Source organism: Thalassophryne amazonica, chromosome 12 (genome assembly GCF_902500255.1).
Source record: "Thalassophryne amazonica chromosome 12, fThaAma1.1, whole genome shotgun sequence".
Lineage (NCBI taxonomy): Eukaryota > Metazoa > Chordata > Actinopteri > Batrachoidiformes > Batrachoididae > Thalassophryne > Thalassophryne amazonica.
In genome coordinates, this window is record NC_047114.1 from 39,444,149 (window position 1) to 39,461,700 (window position 17,552).

The 17,552-nt window shown below is 41.6% G+C and overlaps 2 protein-coding genes across 3 annotated transcripts in view; one reads left to right on the forward strand and one right to left on the reverse strand.

Moving 5' to 3' along the window:
• Positions 1-6,665: 6,665 nt before the first annotated feature.
• LOC117521442 (transcription factor AP-1-like) lies at positions 6,666-8,481 on the reverse strand. Its single transcript, XM_034182741.1, has one exon. It carries the CDS (start codon positions 8,247-8,249, stop codon positions 7,305-7,307), a length of 945 nt encoding a protein of 314 aa, XP_034038632.1. The 5' UTR covers positions 8,250-8,481; the 3' UTR covers positions 6,666-7,304.
• fggy (FGGY carbohydrate kinase domain containing) overlaps positions 7,975-17,552 on the forward strand; it is a 75,093-nt gene continuing 65,515 nt past the window's right edge. For both annotated transcript variants that reach the window (XM_034182738.1, XM_034182737.1), the window contains exon 1: positions 7,975-8,090. The gene's annotated coding sequence lies outside the window, so the exon portion shown is untranslated. The remainder of the gene's footprint in view (positions 8,091-17,552) is intronic.

Consider the following 17,552-nt stretch of genomic DNA (forward strand, 5'->3'; position numbering starts at 1 on the left):
AACACAGTAACAATGACTTTAATAATGTGATTGTACAAGTTGTCCGCTAGCTAAAAGTGTTTGTCATAACATTTCTCCTGTACATCGGCATGCTTTTAAAAGGAACTGGAGCACCACGCTCATAGAGCACAAACCTTCACCAACACTAGTTTCCAATTCCACAAAATTTTACCTTAGGAAAAATTTTCAAGGTCAAAGTCTTGTTAGAAGTGGCTTTTCATAAGCTAAATTAAGTGTGGTCAAATGTGAGGCATATGTATTTACTTCATGCACTTGAATCAAAGTTTGTTGTCAGGCTTTGTTTTGTTTTTCAACTTTTTCAGTTTCTGAATCCCTTTTCCAATAATTTTCACAGAACCCTGGTTACCTCTGCTATACACAATTTGTCATGGCTTTTTGGCACTTGGTTTCTGACTGATAACTGGAAGGCATAACATTGGAAACTCCATCCAATTTTGGTGGTGTAGGTAAATTCGTAACAGAAAAATTAGTGATTGAGGCACTTTTGTTTGAGCTACAGTACCTTGCAAAAGTATTTGGCCCCTTGGTATTTCACACATTTAAATTTGTTTATGCTATTTCAAATACAAAAAGTCAATCAGGTTTCTCAGTATAAAATAATTCAATATAAAAATTTCTACAATTATCTTCCTTAAACTCAAAGCAAATCTCTACAACTTGATATAAATTAATTAAAAATATAAAAGCCAAGACGATGGGTTGCACAAGTAATGGGCCCCTTTGGTATAATACCTATAAACAGTAAGTAAGTCCCTTCGGCTACTCCCTTGTTTTGCATTCGGGGTCGCCACAGCAAATCCGAGGTGGATCTACATGTTTAATTGGCACAGGTTTTACGCCGAATGCCCTTCTTGAGACAACTCCATATGTCTTGGATGTTATTTACACCAGTTATGAAGAAATACAAACAGTTTGGCCCTCTATGGTAAATCTGTGTGGAGCAGGCAGTTCTCAAAAACTGAGTGACTGTGCAATAATGAGAAGAGTGAGGAAAGCCACCAAGACAACTGAGAAAAAGTTATAGGCTTCTGTGGCTGAGATTGGAGAAATTGTGCATAGTGTATGTTTTGCATTTTCTATTCCCAGTTATATCAGCTTCATGATTAAGTTTCACCAAAACAAGAAATCTAGGCTTGCATCTTAATGTACCTTCTGGCAAATTGTAGCTGAACCTTCAGGTCTTCTTTTTAAGAAAATCCTAACTTCAGTGTTCATGTATCCATGTTCATGTATCCATCCCGACTTGTCTTAAGAAAATTGGCAAAAAAAAAAAAAAAAAAAAACTGATTATTTGCAGGGATTATACCAAAGCATTCCATTACTTATGCAACCCATCATCTTGGCTTTTATATTTTTAATGAATTTATATCAAGTTTTCAAGATTTGTTTTCAGTTTGGTTTAAGGAATACAATTTCAGAATTTTTTTTTTAGTTTTTGTATTTGAAATGGCATAAACAAATTAAAATGTGTTCCAATACTTTTGGAGAATCAGAATCAATTTTATTGGCAAGTAAGTTCTCACATACAAGGAATTTGATCTGGTGTTGTTGGTGCATAAACAAGATTAAAAGGAAAAGGAAAGAACACTTCTATAAGAGGTAAAACTGGGAAAAACTACTTTATATTCACTGTCAAATAAATATAACATAACTGTTCCACAGTTAGACCTGTGTAGAGTACCTTTCAGTGCAGGGATGGCCAACCTGTACTTTGTGGAAGTGGGGGTCGGGGGATGCAGGGTAAATGGGGTTCTCTGGCATTATTTATTAGTCTAGCTGCAGATGGAAAAATGCTGATTTTGTGTCTTGAGGTTTGGTCCTGATGGACCTCAGCTGTCTGCCAGAGGGAAGGGTGACAAAACGTTTGTGACCTAGGTGGGAGGGATCAGCCACAATCTTCCTTGTTTGCCTCAGGGCCCTGGAGGTGTACAGGTCCTGTAGGGATGGCAGACTGGAGTCAGTCACCTGGAGGCCACTGTATGTAGGAAATGTCCCTATTACCATCAGAGAATATTACCCTGTTAAAAATGAACTGTCAGGGTACAATGGCATTGTCACGATAGGCTGTCATATGCTTATCCCACCCACTTTGAAAGCTGACAGATTAGATTGAAAACATGATGGACATCAAGGTCTGCCCAAATGCAGAGACCAGGCTAATGCATCCATGTGTTGGCCTGGTATCTTATCTGACATTAAATTGAAAGTTGAGTCCTGTCAGACGTGCCATGAGATGAGACACACACAGCGTAAGGAGCCACTCATCTCAAGCCCTTTGCCTGACTGGCCCTGGAAAAGACTTTCAATTGACCTGTGTGATCATAACAAGCACACTTACCTAGTTGTGTCAGACTATTTCTCCAGGATACTCCACATGCCTACAACTACTGCCTCTCTAGTGGTGCAAAAGTTAAAGACACTTTTCACTTGCTTCATCTGCCCGATCAGGTCGTTTCGGACAATGGGCCCCAGTTTGCATGTGTGGAATTCCAGGAGGTCGCCAGAGAGTTTGACTTCCAACACATTACCTCAAGCCCATAACCCCCAAGGGAATAGACATGCAGAAAGAGGAGTACAAATCACAAAGCGGATTCTGAAACAGAAAGACCCTCTACTCCCTCTCATGTTGTGTTTTCATTCTACCACCTGCACCACTACAAGTGTCAGCCCGGCTGAAATGCTCACAGGGAGAAAGATTAAAATGACACTTCCCATGCTTGAGACCAACATCTGACCCCAATGGCCAAATCTTCAGACCATCAGAAGTAAAGATGCAAAGGAGACAGAAACAAGCTTTCTACTTCAGCCCAGCCATGGTGCAAAACCCCTGCCATTGCTGAAACCAGGTGATCCTATCCTCACCCAGCTGGATCATCAGAGCGCATAGGGAACACCCGCTGTTGTTCCTGGGGACAATGCTACGCCCACATCTTATATCATCGAGATACACCAGGGGGCGACTCTGAGACGCAACCATCCTCACCTGCAGTGTGTACCTGCATCAGCTGGAGATACTTCACCTCCAGCTCCGCAAGAACCACAACCTGAGGCTGCTGTGCCACTGCCTGATCCTGAGCAAGCCTGTGGACAGATTGAATCTGTGAGGGTGTATGAAAAAGATACTTAAAAAAAAAGTGATGTATTAATTTGCACTGTAGATATTGTTGTTTGCACTTTTATTGTTGCTAATAAGAAATTGATATGTTTGATTTGCACGTTTTACACAGAGTAATTTTGTTAAAAGGACAAAAAAACAACTTGAACAGGAGAGATGTCATATAAGGAGGGTTATATGCAAATTAACTGTTAGGACTGCTGCCAGAAACTAGGACTATTTTTGGTTGCCACGGTAACGCCCTCTCTGTGTTGGCATGATTCTGATTGCTCCCATATGTTATACTTGCTCCTGAGTGAAATTAAAACTTTATTCTTTATACTTAAAGTAGCATTTGGAGAGTTGATTACTTTTACAGGTTCCGTCCTGGTCATGGAACAGTGGACCAGCTCTTTACCCTTGCAACGATATTAGAGAGGTCTTGGGAGTGACCAGCCAGTCTACATGTGTTTTGTGGACAGGAAAAGGCCTATGGCCGCATCCCTCTGGGTATCCTGTTGGGGTGTGCTGTGAGAGTATGGGGTACTGGATTCACTGCAACGTGCAATCCGGTCTCTATATGACCAAAACAGGAGCTTTGTCCACATTCTCAGCATTACATCACACTAGTCCCAGTCCACCCAGCTGTAAATGGATACTGGCTTCGCTGGGGAAATAACCTGTGGCAGACTGGTGTCTCAACCTGTTTGCTTCATGCTCCAAAATATAGGGATAAGTATGGGCACCAACAGGCCTTGGCCTAGATGCTGAGTGCTTGCTCACAGGGGGTCGTTTTGACAGTTGGGGTTTTTCCGTAATTACTGTATGGCTTTGCCTTACAATATAAAGCGCCTTGGGGCAACTGTTTGTTGTGATTTGGCGCTATATAAATAAAATTGATTTTGATTTGATTTAGACTACTTTTTCAGCAATCCTGTGAGTCATTAAACTAGTATTTAGTTGTATAACCACAGTTTTTCATGATTTCTTCACATCTGCGAGGCATTCATTTTGTTGGTTTGGAACCAAGATTTTGCTCGTTTACTAGTGTGCTTGGGGTCATTGTCTTGTTGAAACACTCATTTCAAGGGCATGTCCTCTTCAGCATAAGGCAACATGACCTCTCCAAGTATTTTGACATATCCAAACTGATCCATGATACCTGGTATGCGATATATAGGCCCAACACCATCGTAGGAGAAACATGCCCATATCATGATGCTTGCACCACCATGCTTCACTGTCTTCACTGTGAACTATGGCTTGAATTCAGAGTTTGGGGGTCATCTCACAAACTGTCTGCGGCCCTTGGACCCAAAAAGAACAATTTTACTCTCATCAGTCCACAAAATATTCCTCCATTTCTCTTTAGGCCAGTTGATGTGTTCTTTGGCAAATTGTAATCTCTTCTGCACGTCTTTTAACAGTGGAGCTTTGCGGGGGATTCTTGCAAATAAATTAGCTTCACACAGGCGTCGTTTAACTGTCACAGCACTTACAGGTAACTCCAGACTGTCTTTGATCATCCTGGAGCTGATCAATGGGTGAGCCTTTGCCATTCTGGTTATTCTTCTATATTTTGATGGTTGTTTTCCGTTTTCTTCCACACATCTCTGGTTTTTTCCCCTCTCCAATCAACTTTTTAATCAAACTACGCTGTTCTTCTGAACAATGACTTGAACGTACCATTTTCCTCAGGCTTTCAAAGAGAGAAGCATGTTCAACAGGTGCTGGCTTCATCCTTAAATAGGGGACACCTGATTCACACCTGTTTGTTCCACAAAATTGACAAACTCACTGAGTGAATGGGTGTTTCAACAAGACAATGACCCCAAGCACACTAGTAAACAAGCAAAATCTTGGTTCCAAACCAACAAAATTAATGCCTCGCAGATGTGAAGAATTCATGAAAAACTGTGGTTATACAACTAAATACTAGTTTAGTGATTCACAGGATTGCTAATAAAGCAGTTTGAACATAATAGTTTTGAGTTTGTAGCATCAACAGCAGATGCTACTATTATTATGAACACCCCCTTTTCTACTTTTTTTTTTTTACTAATAGCCCAATTTCATAGCCTTAAGAGTGTACATATCATGAATGCTTGGTCTTGTTGGATTTGTGAGAATCTACTGAATCTACTGGTACCTTGTTTCCCATGTAACAATAAGAAATATACTCAAAACCTGGATTAATCTTTTTAGTCACAAAGCACTACTATTATTCTGAACACTACTGTACTTCGATTACACTGGTCAACAATGGAAAAAAAATTTTCTTGCATGGACTTTGAGAACTAATTTGGGGTCATTTTGGGGTGCTGAATCCGAATCAGAGCTCAGATTTCCTCTGTCACATCACGTTTGCAATTTGCATGTTCCGTATCGCTCATTCACTCACGAGTTTGATGCCACTAATCATACACAAAACATCTTCAAAAGCATAGGTTTTAAACCAGGTTTACAAAATGTGAATAAGAGCCGTAATATCGTTTATGGTACTGAAGAGGTGTGCGAGACTGCAGCTTTTGCTTCAATGCTTGATACGAGAAATATGTTTTCATATCTCAAAAACATGATGTGATTAGCAAAAACTAACACCCGACTTGGACTCAGCGCCCCCCAAATTACCCAAAGTCTGTTGAAAAACTCCATGCAATTAAAAATTGCGTTGACCAGTGTTTATATATATATATATATATATGTGTGTGTGTGTGCTCTGTTAATTAAAGTATACAAATGCCTCAAGGTATATTTTTGTTAAACCTCTTGAAATGAAGCTGACTATCTGCACTACAAGCACATGGTTCATCTTGGCTCCATTGTAACTGACTGATTTCAAACAAAACTGGCAGGTACTGTGGGCCTGTGGGTGGAAAGAAGTGATTTTTTTTTTTTTTTTTTGGTTGGGGGGGGTCAATCAGCGATAAAGCTCAGAGGTTAAGGTCAAATTTCAGGCCCCATGCTAATATATGGGAAAATTAGCAATTTTAAACTCAGATGTTTTCTTAATGTACTTTGGATAAAAAGTGCATGCAATATTTTGTCTAGATGAACTTTAAAATGTGGGTGTGGTGATGCTGTGCTCTGAGCATTTTTCTTTAGTTTATCCTGTTTCATAATCATAATGATAAGTCCTGCATGGACTTTGATGACTATGTTGTCACAGTCACAGAGCCCTTTGTTAAATGAGTCAAGTTGGTTGTTTACAAAAGTATTTTTTTAGATATACATTTTCAATTCACTCTACACAAGTGTGTAGTTGGGTGTGTTTCAAACTGTCTAATGAGTTCCAAAAACCCTTTCTCTTTGCGCATTTGTTTATATTTCGGTGCAGACGTCACAAAGTGGGAGTTTTCACCCACCCGTCCCAACGTCCCCTGAACGCATCTTACCGTATTTGGCTCTCTGTAGCTCGCTTCCGAACCTCAGCTGTCCAATCAGCGGCCGTGTTCCACATACGGACAGTGGTGCGTTCAAAATCCGCTCCGATGACGTACCTCCTCTACAGACGATCCATTTTAACCGCAACACAACACACACACACCACGCGCGTCTAAGTGTTTATTTCGTCATATGTACAGTTCATAAGTGCTAAAAAATACAGCTTACAAATATTTAAAAAGTGTTATTTATTTCAGGTCTAACACTGATTAGTTACACCTAAATGACAGTTTAGTAAGGCAGTTTGTCAGTAAACGCTACACGCCTTTATGACTCATAAAGGTTTTTGTTTTGTTTTTTTGTCGTGGTTACTCCTACATAGTTGCTGGTTGGGGTGATCAGTGCCTGACTCGAGCATAAACTGCTACTTGACAGAGTGGAAGACTTTGCTGGGAAAAAGAAACCTGATTCACAATGTAACCTGATCCCACCCGGGACCCGTCATTCAGGACGCCCTGAAATGCATCACGGACCATCAGCTCTTCTGGCCAATTAACATATGGCTTTACTTAATACCGGTTTTCAGTAGAAAATCTGAAATAAAAAAGGTAAACATTTCGAAAAAATAAAATAAAAGTCCAACCGGAGAAGTTTCCTTTAAGTTGAGGGTGTCTCAAAGTTTCAGTGACCTCTGACCTGTGGTCATTTCACACATACATAGAAGTTTGTTGTGATCTAAATTGGTCCCAAACCGTGCTGGTTTTTTTTTTGGGGGGGGGGGGGGTTTGGTTTTTTTACTCCCTCCTTAGTAGGCCTGCAGCTGCTGCGTCAGGATGAGCTGGCAGCCGCTGTTTACGTGGTCCATCACCTTCTGCTTGAGCAGAGCCAGCTCGTCCCGCAGCACGTTGGCGGAGGAAACCAGCTCCGTGTTCTGGCTCTTGAGGTTCTTCACCCGCTCCTCCAGCCGGGAGATCCTCTCCAGCTTCCTCTTCCTGCACTTGGACGCGGCCACCCTGTTCCGCATGCGCTTCCTCTCCGCCTTGATGCGCTCCTGCGTCTCCATGTCGATGGGGGAGAGCGGCGGCGTCTCTCCGGACATCTCGGGCACCGTCTGCGGCTCCTCCTTCAGCGCGTGGAGCCGCGGGTGCGGCGGCGGAGGTGGAAGCGCCTGCTGCTGCTCCTCCATGTGGCTGTAGGAGGAAGAGGAGGAGGAGGAAGAAGAGGAGGAGGAGCGCTCAGCGACGGCCGCCGCCGCGCGGCTGTACGTGCCCAGGTTGGCGTACTCGGGGGGTTCTGCGCGCACCGTGCAGCTGTAGCGCAGCCCGCCGCTGTCGGACGCGGCAGCCTCGGGCGCGTCAGGGTGCGCGGCGGGGATCTGCTGCTGGTAGTGGAGCTCCGCCAGCGCCCTGACGAAGCCCTCGGCGAAGCCCTCCTGCTCGTCCGTGATGTTCTTGGAGCAGAGGTACTGTGTCGGGGTGGGAGTCGTCAGGCCGGTGCACGACTGGATGATCAGCCTCTCCAGCTCCGGCGACGCCAGCTTCAACAGACCCACGTCCGGGGACGTCAGTACGTCCAGGGCCTTGGATCCCAGGTGCGGTTTGAGGTTTTTGGGCTCGTTCAGGTTCAGGGTCATGGTTTGTTTGAGAGTTTTGGGGTTGAAGCCGTACGTCACCCCCGTGCCGCCGTCGTGCTGGGAGTTGGGCGCGTTCACGCCTTCCTCGTAGAAAGTCGCTTCCATTTTTCTGGACATAAAGTTCCGCTGGTCCACGATCGCGTCCCCGTCAGTGTGTCCCGTGAAAAGTTTTCTCGAGTGAACATTAACATTAACAGAAAAATATTTATCAGTATTCGTACAGCCCAACTATCTTTTTTTTGTTTGTTTGTTTTGTTTTCGCCTCGGTTAAAAAAAAGTAGAGACGAAGTCCGAACACGACTTTCTATCACTTCCAACGTGGAGACGAACTTTATCCACCTCTAAACTGCAGCTCGACTGAAAATAACAATGATGTCATTTTAACGCCCGCTGATTGGCTACAGAGGATATGGTGGGCGGGTGGATCTAATGACATGCAGGTTGCTCTGACAACTGCCCATTTGCCCGCCCCCCGCGATGGTTTATGGGATTAGGTCATCACACAGTGGAGCAATGTACTCTGGGATTACGTAGTGTTTTTTAATATTTAGTTACCCGATGAAATATTCGTTATTTACTCCTAAATGAAGTAGAGATAGCTTGTTAAGTTCAGTCGGAACTAAAGTACGTCAACAAATCGATGTTCGTTTTGTAAAAATACTTTGCTCGCACTGAAATAAAGTTTGACAGACGATCATGGAAACAGTTGTGCAATCATTAGTGGGGGGGGGGGGGGCAGGGGTTTCTTCTAACACTAATTTTTAATATTTCAGTGAGTTTTCTCAGTTTTGCTAAGGGTCATTCTGTTTTGAACTATGGCTAACAGATAACTATGGTAGAGTTTTTATGTTTTAACAGTAAAGTAACACACCGGGTATGGTAGTAAGACATAAACAAAGGAATAATAATAATCTATATCATAATTCTCTAAGGCCCAAATCTGTGTGTCTATTTTATGTTAATTAGTTAGTACAGTTAGTACACTTTTTCAGGCAACATGTAAAGTTACCTGACAATGAGATTTTCCAAAGCAAAATAATTAATTCATTCAAAATTCTAAGTAAATTCCTTCGGTTTCTCACTATTTTCACTTAGGGTTCCCATAGCACATCCAAGATGGCTCTGCATGTTGATTTGGCGTAAGCTGTACGCTGGGTGTCCTTCCTGATGCAATTCCACAGTACACGGAGAACAAGCAGGGGGCCTTGAAGCAGCAAGCTTATGCTCTGGAAACAAGCAGGCTAATCATTTGGCCACCACACTCTTTGAGTCACAGTTGTAACACTTACGCTATGGTCACATTACCTACAAATGACACCGATGAGGACTTGGCTTTGTTGTTTGATGGGTGTTCCCGGAGCGTACACACTAATATCTCTGTGAGATGTGTTGTAATTCCCTTCAGAGGTGTTATCTAGTTACAAAAACAGCATTTTTAGTTTTAGAAGTGTTTATTTCTACCTAACTTTTACAAAACATAGATTTATATAGAAACAGCTGCTTCAGAGTGTTTTCCATTATCTTGGAATATGTTGTTTGAGCTCACAACCAGCTGACGTTAGGCTGCATGTTGTCTCTGATTGGCTGTTGCCATGTTGAGTTGCTCAGTATTTGCATAAAATAGACTTCAGGTCTGTTTTGACCCCACCTAGTTGGCAGCAGAGCAACTGTTGTCTCTTGCCACTGCAAAATGCCCATTCTAATTGAAAATGAATGAAAAGTCGCCACTTTGCCTCTGTCACGTGTAGCTAATGACTGCAGATTAAGTGTTTTTAAGTACATTATAAATCCATTTGCTCACAATGGAGCCCCTCAGCTCATGTTAACATTAGGCTGTTGGCATTGCACTGTGTGATGCTAGAGAGTGTTCATGCTAACAGTAGGCAGTTAAGAATTTTTATGCTAACATTAGTCCGTCTTGTTACTTAAGGTGCCCTAACACTTGCACGACTTTGATCCGCGCACTCTGCCGTGCAGGGGGGTAAACTCGTAAACCATTGAAACTGTGCATGACTTTGTGCGCGTGCGCAAAGAAAATTTTGAAATGTTCAAAATCAATTACATGAACTTCAAGTGAACTTTGCGCAAACAATTCTAAAACACCGCGGGTGAGTGCAAGTGATCGCATCAGTGCATCGCATTACAGCGCAGCTCATCTGAACAGTGGTAACGAGATGTTAAATCGATCATAAATGTACTTTTACAGCTGCTCACAAGAACGAATGAACATGCAACTGTTTTACTAAGCTATTACAATGTAAACATTACAAAGCATTGTCTTTTTAGACAGTTCCAAATGTGTTCTTCACGTTATTAAGTGTGAGAGAGAGAGAAAATTGGCAGCTGGAACAGTCCTCTGTGATTCCAGAAGTGATTAGAGGTGTTTTCAATAACCAACTTGGAGAGAAAATAATTAATCCACTATGAAATAATTATTCTATATATGCAGAGTCCAGCGCACAAAGCGGGGCATCCAGTGGAACAAAGGGCAGCATCCAGCTGGGAACACAGTGGGTGGGATCGTCACGACGAAGTGCGTGCAAGTGCGCGGATCAAAGTCATCCAAGTGTCAGGGTAGCTTTAACCTGTTTGTGATGCTAACATTAGCATGAATGTATTTATATTAGCATGTATGTATGTAAGTGGGAATCTTTTAAGCACATAGTAAATCCTGTTGTTCACAATTTCAGTTTTCAATTTCATTTTATTTTCATTTGTATAACGCCAAATCACAATAGAATTGCCCCAAGGCACTTCACACAAGTAAAGTCTAACCTTACTAACCCCCAGAGCAGCAGTGGTAAGGAAAAACTCCCTCTGAGGAAGAAACCTCAAGCAGACCAAACTCAAAGGGGTGACCCTCTGCTTGGGCCATGCTACAGACATAAATTACAGAACAATTCACAAAACGAATATTCGGGTGATTCTTTAATTACGGGCACTATTGGCCTTGTAAATGTAATTTCCACCACACCATTTCCTTACAATATAAAGCGCCTTGGGGCAACTGTTTGTTGTGATTTGGCGCTATATACATGTGCTCTGATGTCACTGTTTATCTCCATAGAAACTACCCAAACAATCTTTCATACAAACTGTTTAGGGACATTACAGTGTTGTGGTGAAAATTACGGCAATAGTGTTGGACAACTATACATTTTGTTTAAAAAAATCACAACAGTTGTATGACATTGAATACCCCAATTATGCTTTGATTATTTTACTGATATTTTATTCAGAGATATTTTAAAACATTAGAAAAAACGTTTCTTTACCATTCATTTTTATCATTGAAGATCAAAAGTCTGGATGTGGGACACGCACAAAACGTCAATATTTGCATATAATGATGCTGAAAAAAGGTGAAAAAGTCATCATAGACTACTAGAACAAATTTCTTAACACACTTTCATTGTAAAGATAACTATAAAAGTGTGAAATTTCCCCTTTTTTCTGTTTTTCATACAATATGATCAAAGGACATCATAAGTGGCCGTAGTCTAAGAATCACCCATACAGGAAATGCTATTGGTGCACAGGACAGGAGGGTCTCCAGCACAAATACCACACTCATCTCTGGATGGAGCTGTACCTTAAACAGAGAGGAAAAAACAGAATCAGGCATCAGAAAGACAAGAAATACAGTATAATTTGTCAGCATTAAACAACAAGAAAAACAGGAAATACTAAGGTGATCACCGGCCACTAGCCCAAAGCTTCACTAAAAGACCCAGAATTTAGGTAAAGTTGAGGCAGTGACATGCTCCGTTTCCTAATAGAATGAATTAAAAGAGTAAAAAGCATAGAATTATGCTATGCCAGTGTGCTAGCCATACGAAAGGGAAAATAAGTGCGTCTTAAGTCTGGACTTAAAAGTCTCCACAGAATCTGACTGTTTTATTGATGCAGGGAGATCATTCCGCAGAACAGGGGCAAGATAAGAAAAAGCTCTATGACCCGCAGACTTCTTATTCACCCTAGGAACACAAAGTAGTCCTGCACCCTAAGAATGCAAAGTCTGGCCAGGACGTAAGGTTTAATTAGGTCAGCTAAGTAGGAAGGTACCAGTCCGTGAACAATTTTATAGACTAGTAGCAGAACCTTAAAATCTGATCTCACTGGGACAGGCAGCCAGTGAAGGGATGCCAGAATGGGTGTAATGTCATCAAACTTTCTTCTTCATGTCAAAAGTCTGGCTGCAGCATTTTGAACCAATGGGAGAGACCTAATGCTGGACTGCGGTAAACCAGAAAACAGAACATTGCAGTAGCCCAACTAGAAGAGATAAACGCATGAATCAGGGTCTCAGCATCAGCCATAGACAGGATGGGACAAATCTTCGCTATATTTCACAGGTGGAAGAAAGCAGTCCTCGTAATATTTGCAATGTGGAGGTCAAAGGACAATGTAGGATACAAAATCACCCCAAAGCATGCGTCGACATGTATAACTGAGTATCATCAGCATAGCAGTGAAAGGTAATCCCAAAACGCCACAATATGTGCCCAAGGGGGCCTAAGATGGACCCATGTGGAACCCCAAAATTCATGTCACTAAGGTTAGAGGTAGTGTTACTGTACAAAACACAGTGAGAACGACTGGTCAAGTATGACGTCAACCATGCAAGGGCACTCCCAGTGATCCCAAAATGATTTTCCAGCCTATCAAGTAGAATGTGATGATCCACTGTATCAAATGCAGCACTGAGATCTAACAGCACCAGAACCATAGTGGTGTCCAAATCCATTGCACGCAGAAGATCATTCACCACATTAGTGAGAGCCGTCTCTGTGGAATGGTATTTTCTAAAAGCAGACTGCAGTGGCTCAAAGAGATTATTCTCAGTAAAATAGTCCACAAGCTGCCATGACACCACTTTTTCCAGAATTTTAGAGCAAAATGATACAACCCCAATTCCAATGAAGTTGGGACATAAACTGTTATAAATAAATAAAAATAGTCACATAAATAAAAACAGAATACAATGATTTGCTTATTGAGTGTTGTTAGAAGGAAAGGTGATGTAACACAGTGGTAAACATACCACTGTCCCAGCTTTTTTGTAACGTGTTGCGGGCATCCATTTCAAAATGAACAAAAATTTGCACAAAAACAATAAAGTTTATTAATTTGAACATTAAATATCTTGTCTTTGTGGTGTATTCAATTGAATATAGGTTGAGGAGGATTTGCAAATCATTGAATTCTGTTTTTATTTACATTTTACACAATGTCCCAACTTCTGTTGTGTGTTGGGGGGTTTGGCTGGATATTTTGGTGTTTTCTTTTCTTTGCTCTCCAGGTGGTATGCAAACTGTTTTTTTGTCTGTGGAGAAGGTGCTGGCAGAAGAGTCCTTCACCCTCATCAGCATCATTGGCTGCACTTGTGGAGGATGTTCATGTGCAGGCCTAATGACTTGCAGCACCTGTGGATGATGCTCACGTGCAAACTTAAAGACTTTCAGCTGAAGCAGATAATGAGATGGCGTTCTGCATTTAAGCCATGAGTGATTCGAGCAGAATTGCCGGGAACTCGACCTTGTGACGTTCGTGTGAGACGCTGAGGACCGCGCCAGGGTTTGACACATTGTGCCTGTGAAGGAGGACGGGTGAGGGACACATGCTGTCAGCACACATCAGAGGTGATTGATTATCTGAATAAGTGTTAACAGTAATTTGGTATTTTGTTACGCAGTATATTTGAACATTGATGAGAATTGTGCAGCTCGCTTCTCACTGCCGTGGCGTACGGACTGATGATCCTCCACCTGTTGTGAGAAGCTGCTCATTTACATAAAGCTTAAATTCAGACCTGAATGTGTTGCTGATAGTGCGTGCCTTTGAAGGATATTTGTTGTAGCTGTTGACTTACCTCACCTTTTCCATCCTTCACAGAGTCAGTTTGTCGTATCCACCTGGGGGGTGTTCGGCGGTGAGTCTGGGTCCAGAAGCGCCGAGCTTTGATCCATTTCGGCGCTGGAGAGCACGCCGTCCTTCACCTCGCCAGACAAACACACATTTATGTTGTACACCAATTATTGCATGGGAGAAAAATAAAATTGTTTTGTTTTTGGAACCGCTTTCTGGTTATTTAGCACTGGGTTCAGTCAGACGCTGGTCGCGCTCCTCAACTCGCGTCTGCACATAACAGTTTCATTGGAATTGGGGTTGTAGATTTGATATTGGCCGATAGTTTTTCAATACATTACGGTCAAGAGTAGGTTTCTTAAGTAATGGTTTAATCACTGCAGATTTGAAACATTTAGGAACAGGTCCAGAAGTTAAAGAAAGATTAATAATTTCCAGCACAGTCAGCCCAAGAGTGGGTCACAGGTCCTTAAACAGTTTTGTTGGTATAGGATCAAATAAACAGGTTGTGCTTTTTGTTGATACGAATTTCGTCAGCATGCCTAGAGAGATACTCTCAAGTTTTGTAAATCTAGGTAATACCACAGTAATGGCGCCCACCTCCATAGCAGGGTGTAGCAGCTGCATTAAGGCATGCTGGGATATGTTTAACCTAATGTTTTCTATTTTCTTCTCAAAGTAATCCAGGAAATCTTGTTCTGTAAAAGGAGCGCGAACTACAGGTAGTTGTCCATGAATAAGTGTTGCCACCATGTTGAACAAGAACTTTGAGTTATGCTTGTTTTTTATCAAATCAGAGTAATAGGTCCGCTTTGTAGCCAGTAATGCAGCAGGGGTGGTGGCCAAGTGGTTAATGTGCTTGGTTTCAGTTCAGAAGGTTCCAGGTTCAAATCCCACCCCTGCCACATTTCTCCATGTAATGTGGAGTTGCGTCAGGAAGGGCATCCGGCGTAAAACCTGTGCCAGTTCAACATGCAGATCCACCTTGGATTTGCTGTGGTGACCCCGAGTGCAAACAAGGGAGCAGCCGAAGGGACTTACTTTTTGTAGCCAGTAATGCATGCTTATAGTCTAAGATAGCATCACGTCATGCAAGGTGGAATACTTCTAATTTTGAATGACGCCATTTCTGTTCAAGACCTCTAGCCTTATGCTTGAGGTCACACAGGTAATCATTGAACCAAGGTGACTGTCTTTTGGGGGAGCGCTGTTTTAACAAAGTGGCACAATCATATCAAGTGTAGTTTTGAGCACTGAGTTTAACCTATCCACAAGACTGTCTACTGATTGGGTATTTACCAAATGTGATGCTAAGACATCAGGCAGTCTAGCTTCGAGTTCAGTCTTAGTTGAAGAGTTGATGCTTCGCTGTAGTGATATATAAGGTTGTTGTTCCACTAAACACGACAGCGAAACTGTAAACTTAATAAGTGAGTGATCAGAGACCACTAATGTAAGAGGCATGATGTTAATATTCGTGACAGCAATACTACATGCAAGAACCAAATCCAGGGTATTTCCACTAATGTGCGTCAAGTCCCGAATGCATTGCTGAAATCCTAATGCATCTACAATTTCCATAAATGATTTGCAGAGGGGATCAGAAGGCTTATTTATATGAACGTTAAAGTCACCAATGATCGGAATGTTATCTGCACTAGTTGACAAGTTAGAGATGAACGCACCAAATTCATCAAAGAATTAAGAATATGGGCCACGAGGCCTATATACAGTGACAAAGTCACAATGGAGATGCTTAGCTAATACTAATATTGGGTGCAATGTCAATGCTTTGACATTGCATTTAACGGCAAGCTCGTGTGTGCCAAACCAATTATACAGCATATATACATGCTGCAATTTTAACATAAAATAAAGAAACAGAGCTGCAACACAATGACAGCATTTAGAAATTCTAAACTGCAACTGGATTAAATGTATATGATTTCAAAGGACCTCGGAACATGTTTCGTAGGAAAAACTAATGATTCAACAGATTATAGCCAGATTATTGGCTGTGATCATAATACAGGATATTTTATTCATCAACTCATATTTCAGGAATAACATGATTAAAAATCTACTAAATTAGTTAGCTACTGTTATTTGGTTGATTTATAACTTCATTAATTTAATTTACTAAAATATATATATTTTAAGTATTATTATTTAGAGGAACTTCAGCTCAATTAGAGTGCATTATCCATGGGCATTGCATTAACAACAACAACAGCAATAATAATAAGAATAAATTGATAGACAGATAGGTAATTCAGTGTAATTAAGGCAATGAATTGGCACAAAGTTTTTAAGAATACAGCAGAGCCTTTATTGTCATTGTACATATACAACAAAATTTGTCCTCCACATTCAACCCATCCTAAATACAGTTACACACAATCCAACCACTAGGAGCAGTGGGCAGCCACAGTCCGGCACCCGGGGACCAACCCAACATTTAGAGACGCTGCCTTGGTCAGGGGCAGAGAAAGGAGCAGACCCTAAATAAGCATGTTTTTGATCGTGGGAGGAAACCAGAGTGCCCAGAGAAAACCCACACAGACACGGGGAGAACATGCAAATGCCACACAGAAAGGACAGGAAGCGATCCTTCAATCTTCTTGCTGTGAGGCACCAGTGCTAACCACTAAGCCATCGTGCCGCACTGCCGGATTTTGAGTTTCATAGTTAAAGCATTTGACTTCAGTTCAATTAAAAAGTCTTCAAATTAAGTTAATAGTGCAGGGTAGTGTCCAAGTTGCTAGTGCATTAAGTTCCAGGTTCAAGGTCACCGATGCTTGTCTTCCATATGATGTGGAGTCCCATCAGGATGGACATGTGGCATAAAACCTGTGTCAAATAAACACAATAAAAACATAATTGAAAAAGGGATAAGCTAACAGAACTTTCATCTTTACAAACAAAACTAATAAATATTGTGTTGAGTAAACATAAAATACTATGTTTATGAAGTTATTAATTTTAAGTTCCTTTAAGTTAATTTCATCAAATAGAGATTAAAAACATTAAGTGACAGGAACTGGGAGACTAGTCAGGATTGAGGGAAAGAGGAATGCACCAATGTACAGAGACATCCTGGATGAAAACCTGCTCCAGAGGGCTCTTGACCTCAGATTGGGGCGACGGTTCATCTTTCAGCAGGACAATGATGCTAAGCACACAGCCAAGATATCAGAGGAGTGGCTTCAGGACAACTCTGTGAATGTCCTTGGTGGCCCAGCCAGAGCCCAGACCTGAATCTGATTGAACATCTCCGGAGAGATCTGAAAGGATCTGAAGGTTGGATGCTGATGGAGCTTGAGAGGTGCTGCCAAGAGGAATGGGCAAAAGTGGCCAAAGATAGGTGCACCACGCTTGTGGCATCATAGTCAAGAACACTTGAGGCTGTAATTGCCAAAGGTGCATCGAAAAAGGATGGGCAAAGGGTGTGAATACTTACGTACACGTGATTTCTTAGTTTTTTTATTTTTAATAAATTTGCAAAAAAAAAAACAAAAAAAAAACGTTTTTTCCATCTTGTCATTATGGGGT

Excerpts from the sequence above, each read along its gene's own strand:
- LOC117521442 (XM_034182741.1), bottom strand. The coding sequence starts at position 8,249 with ATGTCCAGAAAAATGGAAGCGACTTTCTACGAGGAAGGCGTGAACGCG.